At 41.1% G+C, this 25,848-nt stretch overlaps 3 protein-coding genes across 3 annotated transcripts; 2 read left to right on the top strand and 1 right to left on the bottom strand.

Annotated features, from left to right (window-relative positions):
- Nucleotides 1-367: 367 nt before the first annotated feature.
- Nucleotides 368-5,813, bottom strand: dbf4 (DBF4-CDC7 kinase regulatory subunit). The gene is made up of 12 exons (XM_068760442.1): nt 5,774-5,813; nt 5,514-5,619; nt 5,049-5,218; nt 4,376-4,624; nt 4,217-4,286; nt 4,011-4,087; nt 3,883-3,928; nt 2,875-2,920; nt 2,639-2,764; nt 2,376-2,487; nt 1,864-1,979; nt 368-1,751 (listed from the first exon to the last, which is right to left on the bottom strand). Exons 2-12 carry the CDS (start codon nt 5,557-5,559, stop codon nt 974-976), a joined length of 1,836 nt encoding a protein of 611 aa, XP_068616543.1. The 5' UTR covers nt 5,560-5,619; nt 5,774-5,813; the 3' UTR covers nt 368-973.
- A 920-nt stretch (nt 5,814-6,733) lies between these two features.
- slc25a40 (solute carrier family 25 member 40) lies at nt 6,734-10,533 on the top strand. The gene is made up of 10 exons (XM_068759952.1): nt 6,734-6,861; nt 7,080-7,184; nt 8,040-8,099; nt 8,188-8,294; nt 8,432-8,499; nt 8,844-8,968; nt 9,190-9,473; nt 9,576-9,657; nt 10,183-10,263; nt 10,341-10,533. Exons 2-10 carry the CDS (start codon nt 7,085-7,087, stop codon nt 10,472-10,474), a joined length of 1,041 nt encoding a protein of 346 aa, XP_068616053.1. The 5' UTR covers nt 6,734-6,861; nt 7,080-7,084; the 3' UTR covers nt 10,475-10,533.
- Nucleotides 10,534-12,126: 1,593 nt separating this feature from the next.
- On the top strand, nt 12,127-24,996 carry abcb4 (ATP-binding cassette, sub-family B (MDR/TAP), member 4). Its single transcript, XM_068759580.1, has 27 exons — nt 12,127-12,194; nt 12,328-12,400; nt 13,519-13,675; nt 13,778-13,820; nt 13,978-14,169; nt 14,337-14,508; nt 14,614-14,738; nt 15,079-15,250; nt 15,358-15,471; nt 16,310-16,420; nt 16,494-16,619; nt 17,486-17,689; nt 17,782-17,952; nt 18,694-18,855; nt 18,962-19,141; nt 19,604-19,750; nt 19,863-19,967; nt 20,489-20,566; nt 20,997-21,080; nt 21,190-21,393; nt 21,487-21,587; nt 21,674-21,814; nt 22,707-22,863; nt 22,975-23,172; nt 23,742-23,948; nt 24,260-24,406; nt 24,790-24,996. The coding sequence occupies exons 1-27, from the start codon at nt 12,127-12,129 to the stop codon at nt 24,994-24,996; spliced, it is 3,846 nt and encodes a 1,281-aa protein (XP_068615681.1).
- Nucleotides 24,997-25,848: the final 852 nt, after the last annotated feature.

The following is a 25,848-nucleotide window of genomic DNA, read 5'->3' on the forward strand; positions in this document are numbered from 1 at the left end:
ATTTATTTATACATTTTGTAAAGCATTAGGAATAAAATTAGAAAATTGTCATTCACAACTTAAATATAAGAATATTCTTATTTAGATTTTTGGATTGCTTAAGAAATTAGAAAATTGTAATACAAAAACTCAAGTTGATTTAACTATTGATTTGTAATCCTTTGCAAAATCTAATAAGTATAATTTGAATACATGCTTTAGTTCCATTTTATTATGCGTCGGTATTAATTTGTATTGCTCTCCAATGCAGATAGCTGCATGCTCAAAATAGTGTGTGTGAGTGGAGAGAGAGAGAGAGAGAGAGAGAGAGAGAGAGAGAGAGAGCCGTTGTTGTTGACCCCGAAGCACAAGTCATCTTGGAGCCTTCTTTATTAATTTTGAATACTTTGACCACTTGGAAGAGAACCTCTCTGCATTTCACCCATGGGCTGCCCCTCAGGCACCTGGGTAGCAAGTGTGTGTTAATATATGGGATATGAGAAGTGAATAGGAGAAAAGAGGGCAGAGAATGGGACAGGATACAATACCTCATGATGTACATGCAGGCAAAGAAAGGATAAGACAGATAGAAAAGGATGGGATTCAATTAGAGAAGAGGGGATAGTGGGAAAACGGGATCAGCTGCTAAAAGAACCCTTTAACAACAAAATAACATTTCCTTTACTCTCACTAGAACTAGACCTATTTTCTGTTTTAAATTTAGAACTGTGATTTCCCCATTTCATGTTTTATATTATATACAATACTGTGAACATGCCACATCGCATCATCAGCTGCCTTTCATCTGATAAATAAGGAGGAGGAAAATAGGGGAATCATTTGGCCCTTTTCCACCATGAAAACAAGTTATATCACCGTCTAAAATGTTGCCATGTTAAAACTTTTTTGTCATGTGAAAAATCAGATTACAGAGCTGATGACACACTATGTTACCAGGACTGGTATTGATTGAAGCTCTGTAAGTCAATAATGTTCATTTTAATTCCATTATTTTCTGCCTTTCCCCGTCTTCAAACCCCAGAAATTCCAAATCCATGTCATCACTGGACTCAAAAAGTTCCCAAAGTCTCTGGTTGGCGTCATCAGGAAGGTCACTTAGCGTCACACGTTCAACATCTGTTTCCAATTTCCGTCTTTTGCGTTTATATGTTCTGACCCTCCTCTGTATTTTCCGGACAGGAATAATGCTTGGAAGGCTTCCTGTGTTTTTTTCTGAGAGATTATTTCCAAACATTTTGTTTCCATCCTGAACAGAGGAATCTTCTTTGACATCTTTACGATTTGTTTCAACACTGAGGCTTTTTGTGGGAACCTCATCCTTTATATTTATCTTCTGAAAGTGGGAACTTGAGCTGCTCATATCTTCTGTTATTAATTGGTCCGCTGGGTTGACCCGAGCGTCTCTGGAGGGAATAGAAGCAACACACTTGCTTCTGCAAGAGGCAGGTTCTTTCTTAGCTGGAAAGGTTTTTTGAGTGCAAGAAGTTAAGGAAGTCTGTCTGCAGGATAATTTACATCCAAGAGAGTTATGATTGGATCTTTCTGGGCAAGTGTCATTACTCCTTGTGTCCTCCTCTCTGAGAATCAGAGGAACAGAAGTGTGTCCTGAATAAAAACCCTTGTGATTATCTCCAGGCCAGCGCTGCTCTTCTTTAATAATCTCAGTAGAATCGATGTCCTGCTTGTGCCTTTGATCAGGTTTCCCACACGGTCCAGGGGCAATCAGAACAGAGGAGACGCTACACTTATATCTGATAGGAATAAAAGGAAAAGTGAAGTGAGAAGCAATATATAAAAAATATCTGAATATCTGACAAATTAAATGCTAACATTTACAGTTTTTCTGCAAAGGGGACTGGTCACCTTTTAACTTGAGTTCTAATCTGGAGGAAGTTGCAGTGCGTTGTCGATACCAGCTTGTCGACCACAAAATACTCGCCGCTCTTGGAGAATGCCTTGTGACACGCACTCTGTAGATGCTGATAAAAAAAATGCATCAGTAAAAACAGGGCTAGCATGCTAAACAGAGCAAGACGTTTTGTGCCGTTAAAATACATAAAGGAGGCTTTCCTATCGACTGCGTTAAGTTGTGCGTGTGTCTTACACAACACTGATTTATAGATGTGTATTATTACATATAACGGTCAACTAAAGCTCTCAGTAGGTAAGTGAACATGTTTAAATACTGCAAAAAAAACTGTAAAAGCATATTGTTTACAAATTATTTTATTAAAGAAGTAAGTGATGAAACTTTGGGCTTGCGTATATTGTCAAGTGGCACGCGTCATGAAAGAGGTTGCCGACCCCTGCTGGAGATAAATGTTCAAGAGTGGAAACTGAAAAAAGTTTTTTTGGTTACAAATGTGAGAACCTACCGTCACGACGTTCTCATATCTGATCATACAGCACTCGCAGTAGCCGCCTCTTTTCTTATCTCGGATCTTTCGGCCGTGTGCTCTCTCCTCACTGGCTGAAGCTTTCACACCTCTGATCGCAAAGGTTGCAAAGAAAAAACTAATCAAGATGAAGCAAGTGTTTTTATGGCTGACTCCAACAGAACCAACAGCACAATGCACTTTTACCCCCCCCAAAAAAACAAACTTGAAATACAAATAAATACATACAACAAACATCATACCTGTTGCCCCGTAGTTTGTTCCCAGTAGGATCCTTGTCATCAACCAAGAAGGGACTGCAGGGAGGAAGAGTCTTCAGGTTGAACTGAGGCATGTTTGAAATAGTGAGGTAGATTGGACAGTAGTGTCTGAGGAAAAGTAAAAATACATTATATATTTAATAGCTCTAAACAACTCAAATACTACTGCCTTTGAGTTGTTTGGTGATTGCCAGCTTTTCCTAACTTTGCATTTTTACCTGCTTGAATCCTCAACCTTGATGAACTGTTTACGGAGCCGACCCCCTGGAACAGATGTTGCTTTTGGTCAGTTTAAAATTCGAGCATGCATTTAAACAAGTTCTTCTGAAAAAGAGCTGACATTTCGGCCCGGTTTCATAAATACTATAATGTACAAACATACACATTCCGGATCCAGAATGACGTTAGAAAAAAGAAAACGGCATCGTAGCATTGAAAACTCAATTTACGGATTCGAAATTCTGTTAAAAATACACATCAAGTCTGATTCACTTTTACTTTTCATGGTTGGTGTATAAAGATACCAAGAACAATTTAGAACCTTTTGACGATGATTCAGATCACCATGTGGACGGTGTAAATCTAAATATGAGGGGAATGAGCTGCTCAGCGGAGGTCTGCGCTCCCCGAGTGCTTTTCTAGTTTACTAATACACAGGATAAATAAAATATTATAGTCCATCGTGCTATATCCATCCATCCATTTACTTGTATATGAGACGATCCCAGCTTTCCATGGGCGAGATACCATTATCTACTACAACATACACACGCTGGTGGCCCTTATAACATCACCATAGCAACACAAATGGAATAATAACAATTAAAAAAAATGAAAATCTCCAACCTGCGGAATGATTGTGTGTACCGGTATATTAATAAATGTTCATTTGACTTAATTATAACCTAATTTTTTGAAGTGCCGCATATTCAAGTTACAATAAAATGTCAGCTTGATATTTTATGTTCTTCAAACCTGCAAAGAAATAGCAGCACATATCGTATGGTGGCAGGTTAGAAGGTTGGCAGTGGGCTTTATCTTCACAAAACAACCAACCAAGCAAGCAAGAGTCCAACGATAGATCCCATCTCATTTCGGGGGAACGGCCAAAATTCAAAAAACATTTATAAAAAGAAAATCATTTTCTGCTTGAAAAAAATACAACCAGATTTAAAATGGCATAAAATATTTATTTTTTTTATTTCAGTCCAAGACAAGATATTTACCTTTGCATTTCTGAACGCCTTTCTTTGCTACAAGCTCAGCTTTGACCTAAAAACAACAACATAGCAACAATTATTATAAAAAAAAAGCGTGCATTGTACCACGTGTATGCAACCACCTGTGAACTTACACTCGCTTTGACAGTGGCGGTGGACAGGCTCTGGGTACCAACCATCTTTTTCTTCTTTTTAACATAAGCGATTACATCTGCAAGTGTAAAATAAAAAAATAAAGATATGCATACATACGTCTAAAGGAAGTCAGTATTTGCATTTGACATTCAAACAATCTACATAATGGTCGATGCAACAAAATTATAATACCTCTACATCTTACCATCTATGTAGAGGATTTTCACACCCCAATCCAGAGCATTTGACAGGATCTTGTTCATTCGGACCCTTTCCTATTAATAAGCAAGCGTGTATTAGCACAAAAAAATAAATAAGGCAATAACATTTCCCCCCTAAACTCATCAGTGCTTGCATAACAAACCTGCTCTTTCACCACTCTCTCCACCAAAGCCTTGCCTCGACTCACTGTTTCCGCTTGGCCCACAGCCCTGCTTTTAAGGTTGTCGCCATTGTTACCAGACCGGTCTGACTTCGAGTGAGGGTGAGGCGAACTCTGTCCGGAGTATGGGCTGGGAACAGGAGGTTCCTGCCCAAAGCTTTGCACGTACTTAGCCTCCATCTTGTTGGATACCAGATACTTAATATCCTTACTGAAAAATGTCTCAACAGTCTGTCAAACACAAGAAAAACAACGAACATTTGTGAAACTGACTTTTAAAAATGTAATAATGCAATGAGAAAGCTTGAGGAGAGAGAGAGTGTAGCGTAAGATGACTCTAGTGGTGAAGAAGATGAAGGACGAAGGCAGAACACAGGACAAAGTGGTGGAGGCTGGTGCTGAGGAGGGCGATGCAAAGGACAGGGTGAAGTGGAGAGGGTTGATTTGCTGTGCGACCCCTCACGGGACAAGAAGAAAGTACAGTAAATGACACAAAAAAGCCAGAAAACACCAGCAGAAAGCTGAGAGGCCAATAAGGTGCACACGGTGGAGAAAATATATGACGTGTAATGACTAATATAATGGATATGGCAAGAATACACAGAAAAAATATCAAACAAATATACATGTAGAGAAAATGTTTTTTTTGTCTTACACCACCCAGTTCTTTGATGTCTCTTTCCAACGTGTCTGTTATTCTGTCCGCTGGCAGATCCAAGTAAAACACTTTCCCAGCAAAAGGTTTGACTTGAGGGCCAGAGGTCACGCGAGAGGTCAGCGCGGCTTGGCCCGATGTTGACCTGTAACCTGCGGGGACACTTTCACCTGAAAGACAACCGTACAATCACACGAATAAAACACAGACGTAGTAATCTCAGCTCAAGCACGCCTCACTACTCGATGAAGTCTCCAACCAGAAATGAAATCATTCAGACTACACCAACTTCATGCTACTCAGTTGTAGTTATATCCTATTTATTTTCAAATATGTATATTGGGCTGAAATATTTTGTACTTTTATTGAGCTGCTACCACTTCGTTATTAGCAATTTGTTTTACGTTCAATCAAACGGAATAAAAACACACAACAATAGGCTAACGTGACGCTACGCTACATCACCTTGCCATTCCGGTGCGACATTCTTCTGGGTCCGCTTCGGTTTCATTTTATTGTTCGTCGCCTGCCCTCTTGTGTTGAGCTAGCAGCTAGCTAGCTAGCTTCTCCCCTGCGGGTTTGTAAACAAGGAAATGGTTATTGACAAATACAAGCAGGAAGCCAGAACGAAGTAGCTCGTTCACCGAATAAGAGTCGCTTGAAGTCAACGTGCGCGGCGCTAACTCATTAAACGTAAACATTACCGTTTAATGAGCGTCGTTTACCCGAGCGAGCAAGCAGCGGTGTCTGCGAGCTGCTGAGCTCATTTCACGTCAGATTACTCGGTAAAATAATGTAATTAATCTACACAATAAGCGCGTTAGCATTCTTATCCACGGGTTACGTCATTTGTATCCCATTTAAAAGTGTATCTTTCGCGAAACTACTTTCGCGCTTTGCATTCAACGTTGGCCCAAGTTTGTTTGTTGCCATGTTTTACATTTTATCCTGCATGTTGGAAAAAGTTCGCAATTTACACTCTCAGCGTTATGTTTTAGTCTTAAATCACTTACAAGCAGCAACACGTGTCTTGTCTAATACTCAAAAGATTTTGCAACATTCTGAGTGAGTGACCAATCATGTATTCTGGAATGAAATGGTTAAGAAAACAAATTTTAATAGAAAATAAAAAAAAGTCCGGAGTACTGTACAACAAATATTTATGACAGGTAGATTAGTTTGGAAATACCATGCCTTTTTTGTTTTCATAATTCTGATTAAAATATGTCTTTGGAACTGTTCAAAATATTACGACTAACATCCGTCAAAAAACAAATATTGCAAAAAACAGCTAATTGTGTAATTATCAAGGAACTTCCCGTAACATTTAATGTGTTTTATTTATAAATTTTATTTAATGCAGAACAAATTAAAGTGAGCAGTCCGAATAACAAAGAGGAATAATCGGGTATACACTTCAAACCTGGCACCCCAGCAATAAAGTAAACGCTGTCTTCGGTTTTTATGTGAAGTTTCCACACCAGTGTTACAAACTTTAAAAACATATATGGACTGGGTCGAAAAATATACCCACATATTTTGATTTTAATACATTCTATTTTCTTAAATTATGTAAGTAGTAGTATGTTAGACATTATATTACATTTAACGTAAACTCCGTACAGTTCGTGAATGTGCTCTACTGAAATCTAAATTACGTAAACGCCTGTCAAAGTAATGCAGTGAGTACATCATGGCTGCTAAACTGGCTAGTTTGCAAGGGGAAGCAGCAACCTTCAACTCTCAGGCGTTAGTGTCATTCCTTTTAGATTTAGTAAGACTGTAATTGTCCGGAAACTACAAATCTGCAGGGGTATGTCTTTGTTCATGTTTTGTTTTGCGCTTTAGCAGCTTGTCTGCATGTCACGTTAGCTGCGCGTGGAATGGACAGCATCATAACAACGTAGAAATCAAGCCACGGTTCCCGAGGTCGTAGATTCGCTCATTTGGTTTGAGCCTTTTCTCGTTTACACGGTGACGAATGTACAGTTTTAATACGTCTAACGCTGAAATGTGCTTTTCTGTTGTCAGACAGTATGAGTGGTGGAAGTTCCGCGCATTTGAACAGAAATGGCATTACCCCGCTTCAACAGATGGTGGCGTCCGGCTCCGGTGCCATCATCACGTCTCTGTTGGGTGAGACGCCCCAGATGCTGGTTTAAAAATAAAAACAATAAAAATACAATACTTCTATTAGTTGAATGTATCAGTGTAACAACTATTTCTAAATACACCTGATTTACATTCCGTTATATTTCCTTTTAATACATTTATTTCAGTTACATGAGATTACTATGTTGTTTCATCTGGTCTTCCACAGTCTTCCCTTGAAAAACCTCGATTTATTCAGAAATGAGAGAGCAAATCAAATAAGTTATTTTACATGTTTATAAAAGGCTAAATGATCTGGTTACTTACCTACATTGCATGTTATTTGCACATATGTAATCCCTTGTGAGCTCATCATCTTCCAATGCAGGGTTGTATTAAAATATATGGAATCATATGCACTAGAAAATTGGCAGCATATTCCACACAAAAGTATAAAACACCCTGCGAAGAACTTTAAGCGATGAGGGCTCTGTGAACACGTTCAAAAAGTTGAAAACCTGTTGATCCTGGTTTCTGCATTTTCTTTTAGATATCAAAAGCAATTTCCGTTTGTAAACGTCTTTGAGCTACATCGCCGTTTTTTTGTGTGTTATTTTTCCATCTTATTTTTGTGTTCACGATGCTGTCAACTTCAGACGACTTTTAGGTTACGCTGACTGTTAAAAAATCAAACGCAGAAGATAAACAAAACAAAGCTGTGGTGAAAGTAGTCATGTCACCCATCAGTTGTTGCTGCATCAGACTTGCACATTCAACATTGTCTCTTCCAGGTTATTAAACTGGATCAAGTGTCAAAGACATGAAAATTGTCACATCTATTTGTTTGCACAGTGCACTTTTATACACAGAAATTCTTGCTGCCTTTTTGCTTTTTTTCAGTCACACCTTTGGATGTTGTGAAGATCAGACTGCAAGCGCAGAAAAATCCCTTCCCCAAAGGTATGATGACAACAATTTGGCAAGATTTATTAACACAATAAATGCTTGACATCATTTTTCTAAACAATGAATTAACAATATATTTCAGGAAAATGCTTTGTCTACTGCAATGGACTTATGGACCACTTATGTGTATGTGAAAATGGCAATTCCAAGGCCTGGTACAAAGCCCCCGGTCATTTCAATGGCACGCTGGTAAAGATTTCATATCTTGTTATATTTCAATCTTCAGTCTTGGCCAAAATCAAAATTAAGGCAGACAGGTTCCCTGTCATAGTTTCCTGTGTTGCCATAGCAATCTTCTAAACTGACACTACTCTGCCTCTTTGAAGGACGCTTTTGTCAAGATCGTCCGTGGTGAAGGAATAAAGGCTTTGTGGAGTGGCCTATCTCCAACCCTGTGAGTATCGAGCCTTCTGCGTTGCTCTTCCTTGTTACACTTATCTCTGTTTGCCTTCTTCTAAAAACTGAGTTAATGAGCAAACACGGTTGGTTGACAGTCGTTTAGTCTGTACCTTATCATTAAGGGCGTTTATGTTTGAAGTTGTACTAATTAGTAGCCAAAACCAACAAAAGCTTTCCTGGAGGCTTATTACCACAGAATAATGCATTTTAAGTGCTATCATAATGAAACTTTACAAATCTATATGTATATCACTATTCACTACTCTTGATTTTAGTTGGCTTTGCCTGCATGAGATTATTTTGATGGATAATTCTTGGATCTTTATGTGCTACATCCAGCGTGATGGCGGTGCCAGCTACAGTTATCTACTTCACTTGCTACGAGCAGCTGCATGCAGTGCTGAGGGTCAGAATGGGAGGCTACGCTAAGGAGGCTCCTCTTGTGGCCGGAGGCACTGCTAGAGGTGAGCCAAGTCATTATGATCGAAATGATTTCCAGTTCTGAAAAAGAGAGTAATGGAAAGCCCATTTCATGAAGATGGTTACAATTTGATTCATGGTCATTCGGAACACTCTACTCTAGTCAGGTTGAATGTGCCACCAGGATTATTTTTTATTTGTAATCTTGTTTTGCGCAAGAGAAGGTGTGTTTGAACGTTGTCTCTTTGCTGTCTGTGTTCGTCAGTGTTCGCAGTGACGATAATCAGCCCTCTGGAGCTGATCCGCACAAAGCTGCAGGCTGAGAAACAGTCGTACAGACAGCTGACTGACTGCATCCGCGGGGCGGTGCGGTCAGGCGGCTGGCTGTCGCTGTGGCGGGGTTTGGGAGCCACGCTCCTACGAGATGTGCCCTTCTCAGCCATGTACTGGTCTAACTATGAGATGGGCAAGAAATGGCTGTGTGAAAGGTATGACGCCAGTGAACCCACGCTGGCCATTACCTTCACATCTGGAGCGGTGTCTGGCTCTGTGAGTGCATCTGTTCAGTATTCAGGTTCAGCTTTTCAACATTTTAGATGTAAGAATGTGAACTGTTATTTAGTAATTAATGCTCATTTCCATTTCTTTCAGGTTGCAGCCATTGTAACGTTACCATTTGATGTGGTCAAAACGAGGAGGCAGGTGGAGCTGGGAGAGCTGCTGGCAAAGAAATGTAATAATTGCCTTAACCTTTATTTTTTTGCTTTAGTTAATTTTATTTGTGCATGAGTGGACAAGGTACTATTTCCCTTGAGTGCACTTTCAGCATATATGTGGTGAAATTTATTAAAAAAAACATAACTTCTGATTTCAGATATAAATTAGTTTGCCTCGTGTCAAAGGAAATGTAATAACATTCACTTAAATAATTAACTGCAGACCTCTAGAAGGCAAATACGTTTAAGGAGCAGTCATCACAATGTTTGATTACTTTGATTTTGTCTTGGTTTAGACAATATGAAAGATTTCAAAGTTTCCAAACTTATCAAATATATCTGGTTGTATTTATGTCATTGACAGGAGATATTTAACTTACTGCAGATATTATAGTTTCACTAAAAAGATGGAACAGGCTGAAGTTTAGAAATGATGGGTGGTGTGGATGAAGCGTACCTGAGATCACCGACCTACATCAGAGATCCTACATTACTGTCCTGATCAGAAGCTAAACGGGTCATTTCATGTTGTCTGTCCTTAGTGACCCACCAGGCCTCCGCCTCCACCTTCAGCGTGATGAAACACATTGTGGCTCAGGATGGCTTTGGTGGACTGCTGGCAGGTATCTAGATGCCTTTGTGGTGTTTTATGACTCATTATATCAACCGAATGGCTTCTAATCTGTCACACCTCTGCCAGGCTTCCTCCCCAGGGTGATCAAAGTGGCCCCCGCCTGTGCTATCATGATCAGCACTTATGAGATTGGAAAGGCTTTTTTCCGCAAACGCAACCAGGAGAGAATCGTCCGGCCGCTGCAGACCAGCAGCATCTAATCGTTTCACTGTCCTTTCTCTCCAGATCGAGCACAATGCACGCTGCTAGAATAAATGTGGGCGTTAAAAATTGCCAAATAAACATTTCTGCATTTCAAGATATAATTGATCAAAATCTATATTAAATGCATTTATTGTTATTTATAAAGCAATATTTCACAAAGTTTTCCAATGATGTGATAGTAGTGGCGCCATGTGCAAACCCTCTCTGTTGCCCTGAACATGTTGTTTAAGTGTAACTTTAAGTGTATCTTAAGAGTTCTCCCATAAACCCCCATCTCCGGCTTCCTCCTCACCCCCCTCCCGTCCCCGCCGCCGTGGGCCAGACCGCAAAGGCCGACCAGAGGAGCTGACAGCTGCCAAGGGATCGCTGCTATTCTCCACAACAGCAGAGCTCGGTGGTGCAACCATTTGACATCACACCCAGAAGAATATTTCAGGGGGGGTGGCTGTTATTAATGGTTAGTTGTAAAAGAATGTGAAATTGCACGTTTTGCTGTGACTATATAGGATTTTCATACAAAGCAATTGAAGATCAAATAATTTATTTATATCTTTGAAATGCTATTTCGGGGGGGGGGGGGGGGGCTGTTGCATTGAATCCTTATAAAAGACATATTGCAAAACATTTCGATCAGAAGCGCTATATTTGCAAAAAAGGTGAATTTCAACATTACTATTACGGCTGATATTGAGAATCAAGATGATCTGGAAAAGGCTAAAACGGAAGCTGAACCGGAGCATACCGAGAAAAGACATTCAAAGACATTTGTCCAAAAAAAAGAAACCCACTCTGAGTTTTATTTTGCTTTTCGGTTTCTTAGAATTCTGAGTAAATCCAACTGTAGGTCGAGCACACCCTCTGGTCCCCCTTCTTGAAAAGGGAACCCGCTGGGTTAGTAAAGGGATGAATCTCATCCACCGGATGCAGTGTCCCTTCACTGCCGAAGTAACCTCAGGCTGAGGAGTGTGATCCTCCTATAAATCACAAAGAAGTCAAATGGACTTTGATCAAAGACGTTTTTACCTATCATCCAAGAGGTTGTTGCCCCCTTCACTGTCGTGTTGTCCGTGGTGGAAGTCTTACCTTGAGCCCACTGAAGGAGAAGCTATCCTCTTCCTCCTGAAGTCCACCTCTCATGTCTGAGAAGCAGGGGATGTATTTTTGTCCCTCTCTGCAGCCGCAAAGTTTCGCCACGCCCCCTGATATCGACAGACTGTCATCGATTAGGAAGCCAAACACGGACTAAAAGGTGCCACTATGAGAAAAATAATAATAGTAATAAATAAACAACAAATAAAGTAATACATTCATTCTTAAATATTTTTAACTGAGGATGGGCCTCGATCCCACGGACCCCCCCCTCCCCCACACACACACACACACCCACACCCACACACACACACACACACACACTCACACACAGCTGATATAAAGCCACGTGGGGGGGAAACGTGATAATGACGGAAGAGCCTTTTGGTCCAGAGTGCGCAATCGGAAATAGACGGGGAGAACCGAGAGGGTCTGGATCCGTGAAGACGGAAAGCAGCGGTCCAGAACCTCGAGGTTTCATTTTGAATATTTGCTGCTGTGTTTTGGAAACGCATGCTCGGGAGGTGTAAACACATTCCCCGCCTTACAGGAACCAGACATGGATGAGCGCAACGAAATGGAAACGTTTCAACACGCAGCCAGTGATAAACTAAATGGAGATATAAGGTAAGGGTGCTTTTTTTGTGTGTTTTTTTCTAGTGGGCTTAAAGTTTTAAGAAATACTTTATGAAAAAAATACACCAGTTCTTGTAAAAGCAGGGTTTTTTTTTAAATTCATTATGCTGTCGGTGACTTTCAGTGAGAAAGAAAAGAATGGAAAAAAGAAGCCAGAAAAATCGCCAAAGAAGCCCATGGTCGGCCCCATCGCTGTGGTAAGTCAGGCATCACGCTGTTATTTATATTTGTTTGAACCTGGTGTAGCTTTAGCTTAACCAGCAAAGACACGATCATGAGGGGAACAATAGAAAACAATTAGTCTGTCAGACAGGGACATTGTGATCAAAGGCCATCTACCTCGAGCAGATGGCCTTTGTAGTCCGGACACTGGTGGTGGTGGATGATGACTCTGCTGAGCCTGATCAGGCCTGTGAAGTATGGAAAGTAATGGTGAGATGGAGGATGTACATAATTAGTTGTATGGATGAACTGGAGATAAAACAAAAACAAAAACAAAGCATGACAACAGCCTGGACTCACACTGTGTTAAACGATAGATAAGTAATGAGGATATTGAAAATGGAATAACTACTGGGTAAGGTAAACTCTATAGATAGATGCATCCTTTTAAATGTATTTATGGCAATGAAAATATTAATAAATAAATAAAAAGTTATGGCAAAAAAAACATCACAACCTAAATCATTTGATGACTCGTTACATTAACTCCTGAAGATTTGCAGAAGTTCAGCAGCTATGCCAAACTGTTGTTTTTGGGTAAAGAAATCAATAGTTGAGCCTGGGCCTCAGTAACGTGAGAATATCTCTGTGTTTTAATACTGTCATAAAATGAAACTGGAATGTGTGTGTGTGTGTGTGTGTGTGTGTGTGTGTGTGTGTGTCTGTGCGTGTGTGTGTGTGTGTGTCGTTGGAAAAGAGCTAGTAACAATTATGTTCATTTGTTTTAAATGCTGAGGTTATTAATCAAAGTAAAATCTGATAATAGTGTCAAACATCTAGACGTGTGCGACCTTACACGGCAGTGTGTGTGTGTGTGTGTGTGTGTCGAGGCATGTGTATGAAGTAAGAGGATCAAGCAGGGAGAGAGGAAGGGAGTGTAGCACATCCTCTTGTTGTTTGGGTGGACTTCACTTGTCCCCTGCTGTGAGAATAAAATAACTTCTTAGAGTTACACCCCCCCCCCCCCCCCTTATCTTATTGTGTAATCGATTAACTCTTCCAGTCACCAAATGACCAGGAGTATCCACAGAATGCAGCTACTGACATGCTGTTTTCTCTGTCTTTGCCCCCCGGCTCCCTTCCATGATTGTAGTTCCGGTTTGCAGACAGCTTGGATAAGGTGCTGATCTTTGCAGCCACAATAATGGCCATGGTCAATGGGACAGTGCTTCCTCTCATGTGTATTGTGTTTGGAGATATGACAGACAGTTTCATAAAGGACGCCGTAGAATCCCAAAACAACACAAACAGTGAGTTTTAGTGCAAAGCACATAATCCTAATCTGAAATAACATTGAGGAGGAATCTCTCTAGCACATTTTAACAATGTTTTTCTTTACCCCCTGCCTTCAGATTTGACATTTGCAAACAGCACCTTACAAGAAGACATGCGTCAGTAAGTTTATATCCTCAGCCTGAAAGTATGAGAAAAATATGTTGAAATTATTGAGTTTAAAGTTCATGTTTGTTTGTTCTTATATCCCCTCGAGTGGCTTTTCTATCTTTCTTTCTATTTTTTTGTTAAAGGTGTCCAAACATGTCTCTTCTTCCAGGTTTTCTATCTACTACTCCATCATGGGGGCTGTGGTGCTGGTGGCAGCCTACATACAAGTGTCCTTCTGGACGCTTACAGCTGGAAGACAGACCAAACGCATCCGCAAGTTGTTTTTCCACTGCATCATGAAGCAGGAAATAGGCTGGTTCGATCTCAGCGACACAGGAGAGCTCAACACACGTCTCACAGAGTGGGTACCAGATGAATCCATGCGTTCATTAAAATTTTAAATCTGTATTATTATTATTATTATAGTTTCACAGAACAATATAAATATTGTAGTTTGAATGCGATATATACATTATACAGTATTCTGAAGAACATTAGTTGACATGTTGAATGTATTTGCTTGAACAGTGATGTTTATAAGATCCAGGAGGGTATTGGCGACAAGATGGGGTTGCTGATCCAGTCCTACACCACCTTCATTGTGGCTTTCATCATCGGATTCTTTAAAGGTTGGAAACTCACTCTCGTCATCTTGGCTGTGAGTCCTGCGATGGCAATTTCCGCTGCACTTTTCAGTAAAGTAAGTGTTTGTGTCGCTTTCTCTGAATATTTCTGTGTGCGTGCCTTTCCTAAAAGCCCCTGTGAATTTGTTTTCTGTTCCATTTTTGTGATTCCTTTCAAACAGTTGCTAACATCGTTCACCTCTAAAGAGCAGACTGCATATGCCAAAGCTGGAGCTGTGGCAGAAGAGGTGCTGTCTAGTATCAGGACAGTGTTTGCCTTCAGTGGTCAGAACAATGAGATTAAGAGGTGTGTATGGCTGCATGTGTACATCGGTCAGCCCCCCCCCCCATAACAAATAAATAAGTATCTAAATAAATAAATAAACAGAAAGTGTGTATGTTTGTATTTAAGAATATTCATTTTAAAGTCATTAATAGATCTAATATTAAAAAAACAGTAAAGATATGATATATTTAATAGCTATTTTATTCCAAAAAAAATATTTTAAAGAAAATGATTTCCTTCACAAAAGCTCAAAAATATCTACTGTGCTGTGGAGGGGTGAATGTCGTTTGTTTGTTTGACCCTCATCTTGCTTCAATGTAAATAAGCATGCCGGCTTGTCTGTGTCTGCACTGCACCACAGATATCGTAAGAACTTGGAGGACGCAAAGAAGATGGGAATAAAGAAGGCCATCTCTGCTAACGTTGCCATGGGTGCCACCTTCCTGCTGATCTACCTGTCCTACTCTCTGGCCTTCTGGTACGGGAGCACACTCATCTTGAGTGGGGAGTACACCATTGGAAGTGTGCTCACTGTGAGTAGACATTATGATAACTGGTCATAAGGAAGACTCTGACAGTTGGCTCCGCTAAAACTCATGTGAATCTGTGTGTGTGTGTGTGTGTGTGTGTGTGTGTTTAGGTGTTCTTCGCTGTGATAATTGGAGCCTACAGTGTGGGGCAGGCCTCTCCAAACATCCAGACCTTTGCCAGTGCCCGTGGAGCTGCCTACAAAGTGTACAGCATTATTAGTCATGTAAGGACTACGAAACATTTGAACTTAGCACACACGTCAAAACACTCTTAAGGGTTTCTTTGCTGCTGGACAGTTGTCAGTTTGTATTACCGAGCAAGCCGCTCTGCACTCTGGGAGGCTGCTTTGATACAGCCGACAATTCGTTATGAGAGGTCGGCCTGGAAGCCGCTGCTGCTTGGATTCATATTGTACTTCACGTCTGGGTGATGTAGCACAGCGGTGGTTCTGGCCTTCCTCAACATATTGTGAATGCAGTGTGAGGAAAAAGTGCTTCCCAAATGTGAGTACTGGTACACAAAGGTGTGTATCAGATTTCTCATCATGGGTGACAGCACAAAAAGAGATCTATACAAATTGGGGGGGGGGGGGGGGGGGGGGTTATTTCTGGGATTATAGGGTAATTTCAGGAAGAGGAGATCGGCCTGCATTTAGATCAATCCGTAGGACACTCAAACTGGTTTAGAAGCACTGATATTGGGAAACAAGGTAATGCATTCTGTAGAAAATGAAGTCTTTGTCTTCGCATTTTGTGACTGTTTCATATTGAAATTAAAACCTGTTTATTGCTCTGGCAAAGGTTCCATCAGTAAAATCGCCAGCCTAGTTTAAAGCGTTCTCAAATACTCAACAGGAAGCAAGATACAGAACAGATATTTTGCAAGTTTAGCTGCAAGGAAAGAAGCAGTGTAAACATAAAAAGTTGTGGAAATAAATATTAGGCTAATCTAAATATACTCGTCCCAGCCTAGAAGCATAACAGCCTTCCTCCCATTGTTTGTTTGAGAATCGGGTTCTTTTTCCAACTGTGACCAGTTAAAAAAATATATTCTCCCCACAGGAACCAATCATTGACAGCTATTCAGACGCGGGGTTCAAACCCGACTCCATCAAGGGAGACGTTGACTTCAAGAACGTCCACTTCAATTACCCGTCGAGGCCAGAGGTTGAGGTATGCGTGTTGTTTACGCGTCTCCAACAACATTGTGAGCGTATATCCTAATTGACATTGTTATCGTTTGCAGGTGTTAAATGACTTATCTCTGAGTGTGAAGAGTGGACAGACCATTGCGCTAGTGGGCAGCAGCGGCTGCGGCAAAAGCACCACGATCCAGCTGTTGCAGAGGTTCTATGATCCTCAGGAAGGATCGGTAAGTGATGCCTTTGTTCACAAGGGGACCGGTTTTGTCAAATTGTGCCGCTTAATTTACCCACAATGCAATGCCAAAGACAAGACAAGACAAAGGAGGAAGAAGAAGAATATAGAAGAATTATAATAGTACTTGGGCATGAAGGTGGTGCAGTGGGTAGTGCTGTTGACTCACGGCAAGAAGGTTCGGGGTTTGATTCCTTTCTGTGCGGCGTTTGTACGTTCTCTCCGGTTTCGCCGGCCTCCTCCCCCCCTCCAGAAACACCCACTGGTGTTTGGACACTCCAAATTGTCTGTAGGTACCACTGTGAGAGTTTGTCTGTCTATGTGTGGCCCTGCGATAAACTGGCGACTTGTCCAGGGTGCACCATGCCTCTCGCCCACAGTAAGCTGGGATAGGCTCCAACCCTGAACCGTAACCCAGATTCAGATAAGCAGCTGAAGATGAGATTTCTCATGGTCATGTCTTCAAGAAGATGAATGAATGAATAAATAGTGCTTCCCAAGACCTGTAAACGTGTTTAATGAGCCCATTTTAAATGTCCAGTGGGCATGATTTAGTAGTTTCTTGTTGTGAGGTTGCAGAATGGAGCAAAGTGACTGTCCCGCCATTCACTCTCCCAGTAGTGGAATAAAAGGCCTTTTCTAGGGCCAGTGTTTGGGCCCCTGTAGAAACATAGCAACCTTGTCTTTTTTAAATGACCTTAAAACTTCCACACTGAACCATTAAAGTATCTACTAGTTAGTTTTAGATCTTCTTTCCTTTATAATATTATTTATAGTATTATATGTAGTAGGATCCCCCCCCCCCTACTTATCTGGCAGCTACATTGTTTAAAGTTTGGTTTTGCTGCTCTTGTTTCATAGATATTTGTTGATGATCATGACATCCGTTCTCTTAACCTCCGCTACCTGAGAGAGATGATTGGAGTGGTGAGTCAGGAGCCCATCCTCTTTGCCACGACAATCGCTGAAAACATCAGATATGGCCGCCTTGATGTCACGCAGGCGGAGATTGAACAAGCTTCCAAGGAAGCTAATGCTTACGACTTCATTATGAACCTTCCCGACGTAAGACTGCACTTATGAATCCTCCTTATTTTTAAGCTTTTAACGACCTCTGTCCGTCACTGGCTAACACTGAATTCGTTGTGGCCGAACAGAAGTTTGAAACACTGGCTGGAGACCGAGGGACTCAGATGAGCGGAGGACAGAAGCAGAGGATTGCGATTGCTCGAGCTCTTGTCCGCAACCCCAAAATCCTCCTGTTGGATGAAGCCACATCTGCACTCGATGCTGAGAGTGAGACCATTGTGCAGGCTGCACTCGACAAGGTAACACACACACACACAGAGTCATAAGCTCTGTCTCGAGACGCAGCCTCAATGTTTGCTCTGCATTTTAATACTTTTGATCCTTATTTTGTTTTTGGGCACGATGGGGTGAAAAGACTCGGTATATTAAAGGTAGACAGAGGGTTATAAGTAAAAGATCGACTGTAACAACCTTGGCACAAGGTCTCAAATGACCACGCATTGAACAAATCCTTTTATTTAAAAGTTTACCAACAAAAAAACGCACGAAAGGAGGATTAAAAACTGTCAAAAAAGGACGCGCAGGGCAGGACTCGACATGAGTGACCATGACTTGCATTACTACGCTCAACCCATTTCCCCTGTAACATAAATAATATAAAGTAATACATTAACAGTAATCCCCCAGCAACAGAAATACTTCTGTGCTCTCTGACTCATTTACTTGCCAAAGACGGCAGCTTACTTTATTACTTTTTTTTAATCTTCCCACATGCTGACAGGATCCAAAGGTAATTCATGTTCCTCGTTCCTCCACACGTCCCCAGAGGTCACACAGTACCAAATGTTCCGTGTGTAGTACTCGACTCGACTTGACGCCTTGTACTTTCCCACCATTTTCAGTTATGGGATGGCACCTCCCCATGTTGGAATGGACACTGCACACAGAATTGGCCGTTGCATCGTCTTCAAAACGGCACTGATCATAAATGAGTGTAATCATTCTCGTAAATGTCAGTAAAAATGACTTTATCTTTGCAGGTGCGACTGGGTCGTACCACTATAATTGTTGCCCACCGCCTGTCAACCATCAGAAATGCTGATGTCATTGCTGGCTTCCAAAGAGGTGAAATTGTAGAGCTGGGATCTCACAGCGAACTGATGAAAACGCAGGGAGTCTACAATACCCTGGTCACTATGCAGGTGAACTAGACGCAGAAACATCTTGACACAGCATTTAGTTTGATTTGGGAATTTTGCTTTGACATAATTTGTGTCTGTGGTTTCCTCCGATCTCTTTGTATTTCAGACCTTTCAGAAAGTTGACGAGGAGGAGGATGTAGACTGTAATATGTCTCCGGGGGAGGTGTCCCTCTCCCACTCCTCTCTGTTCAGGAGAAAATCCACAAGAGGCTCCTCTTTTGCTGCCTCAGAGGGAGAGAAAGAGGAAAAAGAAAAGCTACAAAATGACCCAGAGAAACCGGACGAGGTTAGCTGCATACGGCACATGTGAACATTTGCACATGAAGAAGCATCGGGAGTAGAACAGACGAAACAGGTTTTGTCAAAATTGCAGCTTTGTATCATCATCGTACCAGGAGACCTATCATTAGAGGTTGGAAATGATTTTGATGTTAGTTTTCTTGTCCCTTCATGGGTGAGAATGTTCTTCCTCTGCACTGTTGCTCCAAATACTTCAAGACATGGAAGCAGGGCTGACCCCTCTTGCCTCTTTTATTTGTCCTTGCTATTGAGCCTTTACCTACCGGTAATTGCTTCACACGTTTTGAATGAATAGTAATGGATGGGATTTACAAATGTTGGAGGGAGCATATATGTAGCAGAGCCAGGAAAAGCAATGCTAAATATCTCAGTCTGACACACTTAAATCGAGCCCTAAATTCAGTCCCACACATGCTTCTTTCTGCATTCTTTCTTCATTTTTCTGCAGGAAGAAAATATTGTCCCTGCGTCGTTCTTCAAAATTATCCGTCTCAACATATCGGAGTGGCCGTTGTTACTAGTGGGAACCGTCTGTGCTGTGATCAACGGAGCAATGCAGCCAGCGTTCGCTGTCATCTTCTCAAAGATCATCACTGTATGTTTGCTTGATGCCACAAAATGTCTTTTAATATTAAAGTTTGATTGGGGATTTAATTTCTCAGATGTTGTAGAAAGCCTGTGATGCTTTAGTTTTTCCCACTTATCAGGTGTTTGCAGAGCCAGACCAGGAAATCGTCAGGCAAAAATCCACGTTTTTTTCGCTCATGTTTGCTGCCATTGGAGGTGTATCGTTTGTCACCATGTTTCTACAGGTATGCATGTATACATGTATGCATCACTTTCACACTGACCTTCTGGTGCATGCTCGTTACCTTGATAGGAATAATGTGTCATTTTGGAAAATTGCATTTATTCCGCAGAGTTAGATGAGAAGACCAATATATCATTGCTACGAAAGTTGTATGCGAAGCTCGAAAACCCACCTCCCTAGAGAGTGGAAAAAGGTTAACCAAAATATACATATTCGTTAGTTATTCTTAATTAATTTAGACCTGAATAAATAAAGACAAAAACATTTCCTTTCTAAAGATAGATTTTATTAGGTTACGGGCAATAGTAATGGTGTTGCTTTTTCTTCAAACCAAATTTAAACTAAGGTTGGTTAATAACTGAGCGCTTGATAACTGTCTCACAGCCTTGTAATGTTATATTACACTTTATTATTACATTATGACACAGACACACTCCATTTATCCAGGCAATCATTTTACTTTCTAAACACATGCCGGGAAGGTGAATCTTCATGCAAATGTTTTCTGCAAACTCTCAACAGGGTTTCTGTTTTGGTAAATCTGGGGAGATTCTGACCCTGAAGCTGAGACTCAATGCCTTCACATCTATGATGAAGCAGGTGAGTGCAAAGAGCAGACATTCCAGATCTACACAGGGTGTTGCATGAAATCCTCCTCCGGTTCCAATATTAATTTTACGGTCTCTATTTGCCTTATAATCCAGAGGATCTTGAAGGGTTCTGGGTATTTCTTATAAGACTTGTTTTTGTCCTTGTCTTGTTCGCTAGTTTGAAATATTGGGGTCGTGTTTTTCCATTTAACAGTTAGATTTGAGCAATTCCTGAATCAAAATGGGGTGAAAGTTTAAGCATTTTTGTTCAAATTACACCCACTCATTGTTGTGTGTGTGTGTGTGTGTGTGTGTGTGTGTGTCCATCTTCAACATTTCTTGTTTCTTATTTGATCATTAATCTTGTCAATAAATTAGATTCTGTTCAAATATCTGATTTGTAATCTATTGTAAAATGTTTATACCTGCGTTTGCTTCAGGACTTGGGCTGGTTTGACAATCCCAATAACAGTGTTGGTGCGCTCACTACGAGATTGGCCACAGATGCTGCCCAAGTACAAGGGGTAAGTGCCAACAGCTGAACACAACACAACAAAAAGGCCACACAAAGACCATCTAATGGCATTGATGATATTGTCACCTCTTTTATTCCCACCATTTTCGTCTGGTCAGGCCACTGGAGTACGTCTGGCCACACTGACACAGAACCTCGCCAACTTGGGCACGGGAGTGATCATATCCCTCGTGTTCGGCTGGGAGCTGACCCTGCTCATCCTGGTTGTGGTGCCCATCATGGTATTTGCCGGAGCTGCGGAAATGAACCTTCTCGCTGGACATGCCGTGAAAGACAAGAAGGAGCTGGAGAAAGCTGGAAAGGTTGCGAGTTTTAGGCTTCTTTTTGGTCAGTAGCTGCATGTTTTAAACCTTGATCTGGATGAATACAGATGTCTGCATGGTTTGTCTCCACAGATTGCTACAGAAGCCATTGAGAATATCCGTACAGTTGTCTCTCTCAACAGAGAACCCACATTTGAATCCTTGTATCAGGAAAACCTTGAATTGCCATTCAAGTATGCTACATTTTACCTGTGTGTGTTTTTATTTTATTTGAGGCCATTCTCCCTCTCATGTCATTTTTGTCCAATATTCTGCACAGAAATTCCCAGAAAAAGGCCCATGTGTATGGTTTCACCTACTCCTTCTCCCAGGCCATGATCTACTTTGCTTATGCAGCCTGCTTCAGCTTTGGGGCTTGGCTCATTAAGCAAGGAAGGATGGATGCCGAGGACGTATTCCTGTGAGTAACCAGGCAGCGTGTCTGTACCTCTCATGTATTACTGCTGAGAAGCGAGGCTGTTTATGTGGGTTTCAATCATTACCTTGGCTTGAAGTGTATGAAGGGTCACTGTACTGTACTTTAACTCAGTGTGGGGGGGGGGGGGGGTGGAACCATCATTTTTATTATACCCGTTACATAAAGAGGTAGTCCAAAGTTCTTTCCACGCTAACGTTCAAAAGGATCATAAGACTGTAAAACACAGAAACATTAACTTTCAGGAATATTTTTACAAGCACACGTCTAAGATATATGAGTTTGATTGATATCAATTTTTGTATAATCCTGCTAACAGCCAAACTAACCATAAAAAACAGGCATGGATGGAAGCATAATCTCAAATTATACTCAAACTAGATTAAAAAACAGATTTTAAATAACACAAAATGTATGCTAAATCCAATTATGCCTTTCTGACTCTCCATTAGTTCAGCCACACATTTGCCTGTAGGTTTCTAGCCCTATATTTGCTGATGAAAGTTGTTGGTGTGTGTGTGGGGAATAGTATAATACTTATTATAGTAGTATAATACTACATTATGGAATCTTGTGGAACTTTGACCTGTAAGCTGCAGACACCTGTTCATTTATCGCATTGAAATAGCAAACACATGCAGTAAGTCAACATCTCGTTTGGGAGAATAATAAAATGATTTGTTGGAGATGAGAAGATGGAGTCCCGATGGAGGGTGTTACACAGCACGTACGAACATCTATGAACACAAAGTAAACACAGAGGTGAACACGGGATTGCTCGCTGTCTTCGCTTTATACAATGCCATGTAACACTCCATTAACTCGTGAAAATGTGCACAGCCTAACGTGTGTTTTTTTTTTTTACTTCCTCTCTCAGTGTGGTTTCAGCTGTTGTGTTTGGGGCAATGGCCGTCGGAGAGGCAAACGCTTTCACTCCAAACTACGCTAAGGCCAAAGTATCAGCTTCCCACCTCATGATGCTCATAAACAGAGAGTCGGACATTGATAATCTTTCACAGGAAGGCGTGTCACCGGTACATATTGCAACGCCCCCACTCACAATACTTACTTGAAAACAAATGACTTTGCTTAACAATGCTGCTTAACAACGTTGCTGTTTTTTTTCTTGTCTCTTAAAACTCCAGGAGAAATTTGACGGCAACGTATGCTTCAAAAATGTTCAATTTAACTACCCTTCGCGTCCCGATGTGCCCATTCTCCAAGGGTTGAATCTGAAGTTGAAAAAGGGAGCGACTCTGGCGTTGGTGGGGAGTAGCGGCTGTGGAAAGAGCACCACCATCCAGCTGCTGGAGAGGTTTTATGATCCCAGAGCTGGGAGAGTGGTGAGAGGTCACACAGCACACAAATAGTTAACGGCATAATCATGTACTGATGACACATTGAGGCTTTGTGAGGTCGGTGTAGCGTGTGTACTTTTATCAATACTGTAATTTCCGTTTGATTTTATCTTTTGGGGTGGGGTGTGGGTTCGACGGAAGTCGTATAAGCCGAGATTTCTCATATCCGATCACGAAGTCTCTCTTCAACCACGAGTGTCTGTTTGCACATTAATCTTGTTGACTTAATAATCCTAAAACTGGTTCAGCACGGATCTGTGCAGCTTTGCGCTTTAGAGTGTATCAGCGTATTGCTTTAATAACACGTTTTGGTGCACTGTTCTTGAGTAAATATAGTTCCCAGAAAGAGCTGGTGTACTCGATCAATAGCCCTACAGGTACAGTGAGAATTACTTGCTTGCTGCGAAATTGCAAATGGAAAACAAAAGGCAAATAAGAATATTTGTAATATAAATATTTAAGCCTTAGGCAAGGGTGGAATCCAAACAAAATAAGTCAAATACAAATGTTACTGGTTGATTTCTTACCCTCTCCGCTGCGATTCTCACCATCAGGAGCTAGACGGTGTCGATGTAAAAGAGCTGAACATCCACTGGCTGAGATCCCAGATAGGCATCGTGTCCCAGGAGCCTGTGCTCTTTGACTGCTCCCTGGCTGAAAACATCGCCTATGGAGACAACAGCCGCACGGTAACGATGGACGAGATAGAGGCAGCTGCTAAGGCGGCCAACATCCACAGCTTCATCGAACAGCTCCCAGAGGTAACCGCCAGGAGGCCCCGTGTGCCACCATTGTTTTAACTAAAATAAATAAATGGTAAATAATAAAACATATTACTTTCCTTTCTTCTGCTTTTAAAAGGCACGACTAATGTTTCACAGGTTTTTCTGGTTGTATGGATATATATATATATTGTATATTATATATACAATAGCTTTATCCCATTAATCCCATGTCATATGAAATCATTAATACACGGATGGGGTAAAAACATCTGTGAAAAGGTTACAGCTGGGCTTTTAGCATGCCGGAGTTATTTAGCTAATTTATTTGTCTCTTTTTGCATGAGCAGAGATATGACACTCAAGCAGGAGATAAGGGAACACAACTGTCTGGTGGTCAGAAGCAGCGGATTGCCATAGCCAGAGCCATCATCCGCAACCCTAAATTATTGCTTCTGGATGAGGCCACTTCAGCACTTGACACTGAGAGTGAGAAGGTGAGTGTTAATCCTCTTCCCACAGGTCTAGTGACCTGTGGGAATGAGCGCAAGTAGTTTTCCTGCTGGAGTTTTAATTAAGGATTACAAACACAAATGGCAAAACGCACACACTCCTGAAATCTTACCAGGGACTATAAACAGCAATATGTGTCTATTTTAATATTTTGGTATCTTTTAATAATGTGTTTTATTTATGACGAGGCACCGACTGAACTGCACTTTGAATTTTGTTGACAATAATGCTGATTCTATTCTATTCTGTTCTAAACGCACAACAAAAAGTCTAAATTCATCAACTGAATCTAAGCAGAATATGAAACAGGAAAACGTCTAAGCGGCTAGATGTTAATTTGAAGTCGCCACCATCATTCTGTTTCCAGGTGGTGCAGGAGGCGTTGGACCAGGCCAGGATGGGCAGGACCTGCATCATCGTGGCGCACCGTCTATCCACCATTCAAAATGCTGACCGCATTGCTGTCTTCCAGGGAGGGGTGGTGGTCGAAGAGGGGACACATCAACAGCTGATAGCCAAAAAGGGAGTCTACCAAATGCTAGTCACCAAACAGATGGGCCACCAATACGACTGAGGCCAGGCGGAGGGCATGGAGGGCAGCACAACACAGATTGTTTTTCTTTATTTTCAGGTTTCCAAAGGGACACTATTTGTGCATTGTATCAACAACTTCACGCTTCGCATTCAGCGTGTATGCAGTTCTAGTGGGACAGTCGGGGTTTGAACTCTTCTGAACGTCTGTTCATCACTGTTGTTGTGGGCGAGGTAAAGTTGTTGAAAAGACTGAAAACATGGCTCGTCTTCTGTTTCTGGTGCCACCTACTGTAAACTACAAAACCCTGAAGGCAAATGTTCTCAGATTAAAGCTTCCAATGTATGCAGTATTGCACCTACCACTTATAGTGCCTAACGCTTGGATCACAATTGCAAATTGAAGTGTACGCATTTAGGGTTTTTTTTTTTCTCCATTATGCTGGTTTTGTTTGTGTTTTCTACTATCTTAGTAGTTAAAGTGCCTGAACTTTTTAAAAACAGGAAAACATTATAGGATATGAATGAAAATACAAATGCTATTTCTCAGTTGCACTCTAGAAATCCTAATTAATTTCTACAATAAATGGAATTACTTGAGTACTCGGCTTGTATGCTTATACAGCATCTAACTATTAAATGTTCTACTGCATCTTATGTTTTTGTCTCTTATATAATTATTCAAAATGTGATTAATTTTCTTTCTTTGAGAGAAAGAGAGGTAGGTTACAGGCGAAGGAACAATTTCTTATTTATTTTTATGATTCTTCACCATTGCAGGATTACAAGTTTTGGGGTTTTGTTTGGTTTTTTGTGCTTCTTGCTTCATGGATAATGATGCTCAAACACAAATTAGACAATGAAGTCCTACCACACATCAATATGGATCCAAGTG

This window comes from Brachionichthys hirsutus, chromosome 3 (genome assembly GCF_040956055.1).
Source record: "Brachionichthys hirsutus isolate HB-005 chromosome 3, CSIRO-AGI_Bhir_v1, whole genome shotgun sequence".
NCBI classification, from domain to species: Eukaryota; Metazoa; Chordata; class Actinopteri; order Lophiiformes; family Brachionichthyidae; genus Brachionichthys; species Brachionichthys hirsutus.

What these genes read in the sequence shown, in the direction of transcription:
- abcb4 (XM_068759580.1), top strand. Translation starts at nt 12,127, where the DNA reads ATGGATGAGCGCAACGAAATGGAAACGTTTCAACACGCAGCCAGTGAT. An exon ending in ACCCAGAGAAACCGGACGAG is followed by an intron (nt 19,142 to 19,603) that starts GTTAGCTGCATA and finishes ATTTTTCTGCAG; the next exon opens with GAAGAAAATATTGTCCCTGC. An exon ending in TCACATCTATGATGAAGCAG is followed by an intron (nt 20,567 to 20,996) that starts GTGAGTGCAAAG and finishes CGTTTGCTTCAG; the next exon opens with GACTTGGGCTGGTTTGACAA.
- slc25a40 (XM_068759952.1), top strand. Translation starts at nt 7,085, where the DNA reads ATGAGTGGTGGAAGTTCCGCGCATTTGAACAGAAATGGCATTACCCCG. An exon ending in GAAAAATCCCTTCCCCAAAG is followed by an intron (nt 8,100 to 8,187) that starts GTATGATGACAA and finishes AATATATTTCAG; the next exon opens with GAAAATGCTTTGTCTACTGC. An exon ending in AGAGCTGCTGGCAAAGAAAT is followed by an intron (nt 9,658 to 10,182) that starts GTAATAATTGCC and finishes GTCTGTCCTTAG; the next exon opens with TGACCCACCAGGCCTCCGCC.
- dbf4 (XM_068760442.1), bottom strand. Translation starts at nt 5,559, where the DNA reads ATGAAACCGAAGCGGACCCAGAAGAATGTCGCACCGGAATGGCAAG. An exon ending in AGAGAGTGGTGAAAGAGCAG is followed by an intron (nt 4,287 to 4,375) that starts GTTTGTTATGCA and finishes GCTTATTAATAG; the next exon opens with GAAAGGGTCCGAATGAACAA. An exon ending in GAAAATCCTCTACATAGATG is followed by an intron (nt 4,088 to 4,216) that starts GTAAGATGTAGA and finishes TTACACTTGCAG; the next exon opens with ATGTAATCGCTTATGTTAAA.